Genomic DNA, 9,339 nt, shown 5'->3' on the forward strand with positions numbered 1-9,339 from the left:
CAGGACAGGTTGCTCCTGTTGCCTTGTTAAAACCTAGAATTACTAGCTTGGCAAAGCAGGTGGCCCGACACCAGACAAAGGCACCCAAAAGCCCCAATGCTCAATGCATGTGTTTTGGTTTTCGTGGTGTTTGGGTTATCAGCTATAGAGGCATCGGACTGGGGGAGGACTGAGTACCCAGGGCCCCAAAAAGATGCTAGAATGAATAGCTGTGGATGCGGGGAGGGGCCCATAGAAAATCCCTTTCTACAGGGCCCAGTTTGTGCTACGCCCCTGATCAGGTCATTTGACTAATTGCAATTTGGCAGGGAGTTTTGGGGCTGATAGGGACCCAACAAAATACTATTAAATAATCAATCCCAGAAGAAACCTTGAAATGTCCAACGGAAGCTAAATTATTGGAATATGAAATCTCTTCTCAATTTACCATCTTTGTTTAGTCAGAATTCTTAACCCAACAAAGGCTGACAAAGATGAAATTTGACTTCTTGAAGGAGGTATCATATCTAGCAATACTGCTTTGTATCATACAAATAGTTATCATGACCATGGGAAGTAACAGCGTTGTTTACTAAGCCATAGTATTAGAGTTCAATAGTAACCCAGGATAGTTTGAGAAGTATTTATTAATGTGTTCACATTGTTAATGGGCTTTAAAAAGTTCTAAAGTGAAAACAAATCATATGAAACTAAAGATGAATATTTTATTCATGCAAAAGTTGATACATTTCTGCCCAGTGTTTGTTTTTATTTTGAAATCTGAATTAGTTATCATCCGGTATTTTAGTAAATCTGTGGCGCTTGTCTCCCTGCAGGGGGAGTGAGCAGCGCGTGGTGAGAGAGCGCACCGAGCAGCTCCTCTTCTTCCTCTCCTCCCACCTCCTCACACTTGTGTAACTTCACTGTTGGTCTCAGCTCTGATATAATACAATTTCTAAAGCACTTATAAACGATATGCATAATATAAATTATACTGTAAACTGCATGTGACAACATATGATGTTTATATTGGCCAATAAACTGCAGGACATCACAGCTTCTCATAAACTATGCATAGAAAACTGATAAAGTATTAGTACTTTGATACTTTATCTACATAGATAGGCTATTACAGTGATTTTAAGTAGAAAAGAATGATAGTTGTTTTTTAGGGAGCCTATGTTGGAAAAGAGAAGCTGGCCCCAAAGTTAATGTGTTGCAGATGCCTCCTGCTGGCTCGATTGTTGTCCCTGTTTTCAGCCCATAACCAAATGGTGCTAAATCTCTGTCAATATTATACTTGACACTGAGTATGGGTTTTTAGATCATAAGCCAAGACACACAATGAATTTTTCATTTGCCAGTGTTTCTTCACTGTTCTTGTCCTGTCATTTAATGTTTGTCACATAAACATTGTATACTATTTAGTAGTATACAAAAAACTGAAGGGTTTCCCTAAATTTGTGTTCCCATAATTTATCATGGCAAACAAATGTAATAAAGCGTGTGATTTGAATCATGGTTGATAGTGATTCTAATTAATGTTAAATATTATCCACAATCTTATATAAATTAATAATTTCCAATATATAGATAGAAAATTGGATGAATATATAATAATATGTGTACATATATGTGGGATCACTATATATGTATATATATATATATATATATATATATATATATATATATATATATATATATATATATATTGTATATGACTTTTACTGCAACATTGCAACAATTTCCAAATTGCACGTGGAAAAACACAGCTGCCACCTACTGCTTATTTATCATCATTGCAGGCTGTAGCTCAGCTGCCGCTCTCGCGATATGTGCGCACTGTTAACTGGACCAAAACAGGAAGTAAGACATGGCATCAGTGTTCGGCGGAGTAGAGGGGTGAGAATGAGTTAAAATATACAACAAAACTTGACTAACTTTATGTTTTTGAATTATAAATTAATCCTAGTGTATATTGCAGGGCATTATTCGTGGTTTTGCGGCTGCCACCGAGAAATTTCGGATACGAGCCGATAATGAAAGAGTTTCATTCAGACCATAGACTAGTCTTCTGACTGGGGGGAGCTTTTTTGTTGTGTGCGTGCGTATGTCTCGTGATCATTTCCCCTCCCTCATGTTGTGGGGTATTGTCAATTTATACTTCCTATTTTTTTTTTTTTTTTTTTTTTTGTGTGTGTGTGTGTGTGTGTGTGTGTGTGTGTGTGTGTGTACATATATGTATAAATGTGATCTTTTTCAGGATTTAGTATTTTTTTAGTATTTGTGCCCCTGCTTCCATCCTCCCAGCAAATATAAATATACATGTTTCTTTCTTCATGTTGCCTCAATAGTTTGTACTGTATGTGTTTCTGTTTCTCTCATCCCCTCTGTCCTCTCTCTGTCTGTTTCTAGTGGTGGGACCCACTCCAAAGCGGTGCTGGTGGCAGCAGATGGAAAGATACTGGCAGAGACAAATGGACCGTCCACCAACCACTGGGTGAGCACGAAAAGGGATGGAGGTAGTTAGTTTGGGTTGAAGAAAAGTAGGAAACCAAGTAAGGATGGCATGGAGGGAAAACATGGATGAGTAAGGGGAATTAGGGTGGTTGTGCTTGCCTTATATGTTTACTCAATGCATAAGACCAACAAAAACTGATTGCATCAACATTTTGTGTGTGTGTTCCCCTGTGTGTATACAGTTGGTTGGGGTGGACAAATGTATTGAAACTATCAATGACATGGTCCAGAGAGCCAAGATGGAGGCAGGGTTGGATCCAAACACACCGCTATTCTCATTGGTCAGTCAAATACCTATACACTATTGACCTATAATGAGAGTATTGGATAAAGAAATCAATGCCAAGTAGAATATTTGAAACACTGATTTTCTGTGTGTGTGTGTGTGTGTGTGTGTGTGTGTGTGTGTGTGTGTGTGCAGGGCATGTCTCTGAGCGGAGGGGAGCAGAAGGCCGCCATCGACAAACTGATCGCTGAAATGAAGCAACAGTTCCCCGCTCTCAGCCAGCACTACTTCATCACCACCGATGCCATTGGTGCCATGGCCACCGCCAGCGATCGTGGTGCCTAGTCTTTTGCTATTGTTTCTATCTGAGCATAAAACTTTAACTAAACAGTGCTGGAGACATGCATGTAAAAGTAGCCTCAAACCTAATTTAATCTTAATTGCTCAATATGCATTCTTATTTTCAACCATTTTTGCCATATACTTATGAATAAAATGTAATTAAATAGTTTACTACTTTTGTACCATCTATATTAACATTTAAAAAGAGACTTAGAGTTACAGTTGAAACCAATCATGACCTTAATATGCCATAACAGGGCAAGGCTTGATACTTTACCCCCTTAGGTGTGGCTGTATGAAAGTGATATCATTTATAGTATGTTTTTCCACACTTTATGGCTTAATGAGATCAACGCAGTCATCTTCATTGTCATATAATGCCGCTCAGCTCACACTGTCTGTTTTCTCTGTAGGAGGTGTAGTGTTGATATCAGGGACCGGCTCTAACTGCAAGTTAGTCAATCCTGATGGCTCACAGATCGGCTGTGGAGGCTGGGGTCACATGATGGGAGATGAAGGATCAGGTAACTATGGCAATATGTATATGAATTAGTTATAATGTTACTGATTGGATTAAACTCTTAAAACATACTTTTATTTCTCAGCATTCTGGATTTCTCATTTGGCGGTGAAGACGGTGTTTGATGCCAAAGACAACCTGGTCTCTCCTCCCCATGATATTACACATGTCAGGAAAGCCATGGAGGATTACTTCCAGGTCTGATTGCAACAACAATGAGAAATGTGCTCATTTATACAATACTATCAGCTCAGGTTTAAGTAGGGAAGTTCACATTCCCAAATCTTTATGCTGACGTATGCTGTGCCAATGCCAGTGTCAAATCAGAGTGTCATCTGATTTAAGGGAATCCCTTTTCTCCCTTCTGATGTAGTATTTTGTGAAAAAAAAATGCATTTGTGAAAAACATGCACTTTGTCTCAGGTGTCAGATCTGATGGGTATGCTGCCACACCTCTACAGAAACTTCCAGAAGTCTCACTTTGCAGGTTTATGCAAAAAGCTGGCTGAAGGTAGGTGGCACATCATTTCCTCGTTGGTTATTATTATTATTATGGTAATGCTTGGTATATTTGAATGGAAGGTCGAATGAAAAGTATTTGTGTGTGCGTGTGTTTCAGGTGCAGAAGCAGGAGACGCTCTCTGTCAGTATGTGTTCACTCAGGCTGGGAGAGTCCTGGCAAAACATGTAGAAGCAGTCTTACCTGCAGCACAAGAGGTAACATACACACACACACACACACACACACTATATATATATATATATATATATATATATATATATATATATATATATATATATATATATATACCGTGCTATACCGTGCTCTCACTCCATTGTATTCTTTATATATGTCAGAAACATTTACACATGAATTTCTTGTTATCTCTTTGGGATGACAGCCTCTATTGAGTTGTGACCGTGGCCTGCCCATCCTGTGTGTGGGCTCAGTGTGGAAGAGCTGGGAGCTTCTAAAGCCAGGTTAGTGCCCCTCCAATCAAGACAATGGCTTTTTGCCCATTTTTCCATTGAAAAAAATGATTTGAAGCAGTAGAAAGTTCTCCTTAAACCCAGTTTACTTTTTTTTTCTGACTAGGGTTCACTGAGGTTTTGGATAAAGTGGCATCATCGGACAAGTTCAAGGCCCGTTTCCATGGCTACAGTCTCCTGATTTTGCAGCAGTCCTCAGCCCTTGGTGGTGCTAGTCTGGGGGCTCAGAGTATGGGCGCCACCTTAACTATGGATTACAAAGCTAACGCCAAAGTCTTCTACCAACACACTTTTAACAGCATCCAATGAGAGTGCGTCTGCACAGCCCCTACATCCAAACAGTGTTCAGCTAAAGGGAAATCATATAGCAGATTATATAAGAATTAGCATCCTTGCTAATAACACTTACTGTAATAATAATGATTGTGTAAGAATGGTATAGCACTTATTTTGATCTTACTACAAGTAACCAAGAATGTGGTTAAAAGTATTCAGAATCTTGATTTAATATTACTTTCATTTTACTGTAATTGTAAATCTTTTCCCCTTTTCTACACTTGTTTACATTTGACATTTATAATAAAAAAATTCATGTCTTAAATAATCTCTGATCCTTAAAATAATTAAAGTTCATTTAAAGCTGTGGTCTGAAAAACCCAGTCACTGTTGTGCCTTAAGCCATTTAATTCCTAAATATAAGTTGCTCAGTTTATCTTTTGTAGTTATTATAGGCAGAGAAATTTATCAAAAAACAACACTTGATTTATCTGCAGGCTTTCTTCACATGTCTGAGTTTCTTCAATGTATAATGTAATAACTGATAAAAAGCACTCATTCTCATAGATTCAGCGTTACTGTATGAATGTACAGTACCTGTCTCGGTCATTAACTGTAGCAGGACCAATGGGACAAGTATGTGTGTGCTGCCACTGTAAATGGAATCAATAACAATAGAATAAATACAATTTAATTAAAAACAGCAGCAATAACATTCCACTGGCTCCCAGCTGCCTCTGACATTCAGTTCAGCTTCGCTGCTGTGGTGGTGCACTGAGATGACTCTACAAGAGAGGAATGAAAAAAAACATCAGATGATTCCCTCAAAACTCCTGAAGGTAAATACTCTGAGATTTAAGCAACTTCAATCGTCTTTGCATAATTTTCTCATCTCTGAGTTGAATTATGCAATGATAGAAAGTGTGCATTGTTTCTCTTAGTACAGTATGTTTTGGTTTGAAATGAGATTTGGAAAAGTGTAAGAAAGAAACCACATCGCTCATGTTGCTGCAGCATTTATCATAACACGCAGTTCATGACCTTTTTTCTTTCTTGTATGGAGGTTGCAGCCTCGAGGCAAACGTGTCACCCTTCATAAACTGCACCACTGTGTCAGACAGCATTACTGTGAATTATTTCCTTTCTTCAATCAACACTTTCTGCTTAGATTAAAAACTCTTGAGCAGCCTACAATGATTTTCTCACAACCTAACCAACATTATCTCTGCAATTCTATTATTTTAGTTCAACAAACTTAATAGAGAAATGTAATTCATTTAGGTATTATGATGCATTGTCGTACAGTGATTTAATGGTAACGTTACAGAAAAGGTTCCTTCTATGAAAGCTTTGATGGAGCCTTGGTTGTTTTTAGTGATCCTTTTGTCATTTACATTACATTCAGTTAACATTTAAATGTTAACTGATGTTTGGCCACTTGGGGGCAGCAGAAACACGCTGTGAACCGAACACACAAATTAACAGTATACCACCTTTTTAAAATACGGGGAACTTAAAAGCAAACCGTTGCCTATTTACACATCCAGCGGATATGGAGCAACATTATCATTCATATGGAGTAGTGTTTCTGAACACCCAGCGAATGTAAATCCAATATTTACTCTCCTTTGGGCTGTGTTTTCGGTCCCTACTAGTTATCTCTTTAAAAAATACCTGGCTCCAAAGCTGCTAAATGCTCCACTATGTTTACCAGCTGGTTGCTAGCTGTGTCTAGGCTACACCGTTTGGTTTAACCAGTCGTGGGTTTTGTGGAGCTTTTTCACCCAAAATAACTTTCTGCTGCAGCCGACAGTGAACCAAAAAAAAAGAAAAGTTGTTGGCCCAAAAACTAGGGTGACCAGACGTCCAAATTTTGAATTGCTTGTCCCGAGTCCCGACAAAAGCCTGTCGGGACGCTAAAATGTCTCGGTTTACACCAGGAGCGGCGTCAGACGATTTTGCCGGGGCTTCAGCCCCGAATGTTTTGAGTGTAGCCCCGAATGTAACTTTTTCCAGATTATTTTTCCGAGGCGAAAAGAACGGGCAGCTACGTGCGGGGTCCGACCATGCTGTATTTGTTGCTATCACCTAGCAACCGTCTCTTGATTGTGCTATCAACACAAAGTTTAGGAGCGCAATACTAATGATTTAGGTTGAAGTTCCTGTGACGTTTCCAGTCTACGGTTCAGACTCAACCACACGGAGCTCTGAAGCAGACCTGTGGGTCTCTTAGTGTCCACTCTCTGTAAAATGCAGCGCAGCTTCAGGTTTATGGATGCGCTCAGCTGTGGACATGCTGCGGCAGATGTGTTGCGTTTGTGGTCCGTGTATTTCTGTAGTTTCGGGTTTCCACCTCCAACGTAGCGTGGCGTATAGCCACTTCTCTAGCTAAACTCTTTGTCTCATTCAGAGACCAGAGACCCAAACGGGGCTCTGTGTCTGTCTGAGATCTACCGTATCAGCAGAGCAATCACGTAATGCACAGCAGACTATGGTGCTGGTATAGATTATTTTCTGAAATATAGCTTGTGACTTTATTCTTGTACTTTATTTCTATTATCACTTTATTTTTCTCAAAATATCACGACTCCTCCAAATCACAGAGAACACAGATATACTGTATTTTGAATGTGCACAAAGTTTTGGACAAGAGCAGAAATCTTGCTCAAACATCTGAAATATTACAGTCCAGGGGTTTATTAATAAATTAAAATGAATGAATGTATCATTGAGGTGAATAATTGTCATATGCACATTAAGGAGGTTACTTCCCCAACAAAGAAGCAAAACAGGAGGTAAGAGTAAATGATTACTATAGGCTACATGTGTGCTGACTCAGATATAATTAGAAAAGTCCATCCAAAGGAGAATAAATAGTTGAAAGCAATACAGAATGCCTGACAGCCTTACTGCAATATATTTAGGGCCCGAGCGACGACAGCGGCGAAGGCCCTATTGAAACTGAAGGAATTATTATTATTTTCCCGTCAAATGAATTGGCTTTTTGAGGGGCTTAACATATTCAAAAACTCACCAAATTTGGCGGTCGCATCAAGTCTGGTGAAAATTTACGTATTTTAAGGGTTTCGGGAATAGGCGCACAAAAATGGTTCACTAGTGCCCCCTAGAAAGTTACGAAAATTGAGCCCCTGCAGTGCGTTTAACGTAGACTCACGAAACTTGGTACACATATGTAACATGTCAAGATGTACAACAAACTTCATTAGAGCCATACCCTAAACCCGACAGGAAGTCCGCCATTTTGAATTAAATGTTCGAAATTAGTGCGATTTTGGCCATTTCCACATGCCGTACTTTAACGAACTCCTCCTAGAGATTTCATCCGATCAACTTCAAACTCGGTCTGTGCCATCTTAAGATGTTAAAGATGAAAAGTTGTTAAAAGAAAAACTTTTCGTCATAGGGCGTGGCCGTGGCAGGGGAGCCATTTTGTGCGTTTCGCCGCCGAAACAGGAAGTGGGTGTAACTCGAGTGTACGCTGTCCGATTACCTCGAAATTTTTCAGGATTCATAAGAGTCCCACCCTGAGGACAAATCAAGGCCGATATTTACTTAAAGTCATAGCGCCCCCTAGTGGCAACAGGAAGTAGGCCTAAAAGTCAAGGTTGTATACTTTAACGAACTCCTCCTAGAGATTTCATCCGATGGACTTCAAACTTGGTCTGTACCATCCCAACACCTTAACGATGAAAAGTTATTAAAAGAAAAACTTTTCGTCAGACGGTGTGGGCGTGGCGTGGCGGCCATTTTGAGTGTTTAGCGATGAACAAAGAAGTTGTTCGTATCTGCCCGAAATTTCTCACGATTGACAAGGGTCCAGGCCTGAGGACACCTACAGGCCAAAATTGACTTTTGGTCATAGCGCCCCCGCTGGCAACAGGAAATCTGCCTTATATGACAAACATCATCCGATTTGCATGAAACTCAGAATGTGTGGTCTACGTGTGATACTGAGCCGTCCCCTATAATATGACCACGCCCACGTACTCAGGCCACGCCCCCTTTCATAACATTTTAACCGTTTAAGGTAGAGTATTGTGTGAGGTGTCATTGAACTCAGCAGAGAGTTCCTTCTTTATTGGTGATGGTTTGGCCCGCCCCCTATGCACAAGCCACGCCCCCTTTCATAACATTTGAACCGTTCAAGGTGTACCCTTGTGTGAGGTATCATTGAACTCAGCAGAGACTTCCTTCTTCATTGGTGATGGTTTGGCCCGCCCCCTATGCTTTGGCCACGCCCCCTTTCACAGCTAATGAACAGCATGACGTAGAATCTTGTGTGAGGTATCGTTGTACTCGGCGGGGAGTTCCCTTTTCATTGGTGACGATTTGCAGTGTCTGAGTTGCGCGCAAATGCACGGTCGCAAGGAGCGGCGTCTGCCGGTGACCCCGACGCGCGCAGAGGCGCGAGGGCCCGTTCATCGCTGCTCGCAGCTTTAATCCATTATGTTTTTTATATTTGGAT

General features: G+C 40.3%; 1 protein-coding gene across 1 annotated transcript; it reads left to right on the plus strand.

Annotated features, from left to right (window-relative positions):
- The first annotated feature begins 1,796 nt into the window (after window positions 1–1,796).
- On the plus strand, window positions 1,797–5,178 carry nagk (N-acetylglucosamine kinase). Its single transcript, XM_028564440.1, has 10 exons — window positions 1,797–1,881; window positions 2,395–2,479; window positions 2,682–2,780; window positions 2,921–3,062; window positions 3,481–3,591; window positions 3,673–3,785; window positions 4,011–4,098; window positions 4,207–4,304; window positions 4,490–4,568; window positions 4,684–5,178. Exons 1-10 carry the CDS (start codon window positions 1,853–1,855, stop codon window positions 4,884–4,886), a joined length of 1,047 nt encoding a protein of 348 aa, XP_028420241.1. The 5' UTR covers window positions 1,797–1,852; the 3' UTR covers window positions 4,887–5,178.
- Window positions 5,179–9,339: the final 4,161 nt, after the last annotated feature.

This window comes from Perca flavescens, chromosome 19 (genome assembly GCF_004354835.1).
Source record: "Perca flavescens isolate YP-PL-M2 chromosome 19, PFLA_1.0, whole genome shotgun sequence".
Taxonomy (NCBI): Eukaryota; Metazoa; Chordata; class Actinopteri; order Perciformes; family Percidae; genus Perca; species Perca flavescens.

Bases quoted from the DNA above. Each gene is read 5' to 3' on its own strand.
- nagk (XM_028564440.1), top strand. From the start codon at position 1,853: ATGGCATCAGTGTTCGGCGGAGTAGAGGG. The intron at 4,099-4,206 runs GTAGGTGGCACA...CGTGTGTTTCAG, and splicing joins ATGCAAAAAGCTGGCTGAAG to GTGCAGAAGCAGGAGACGCT. The intron at 4,569-4,683 runs GTTAGTGCCCCT...TTTTCTGACTAG, and splicing joins CTGGGAGCTTCTAAAGCCAG to GGTTCACTGAGGTTTTGGAT.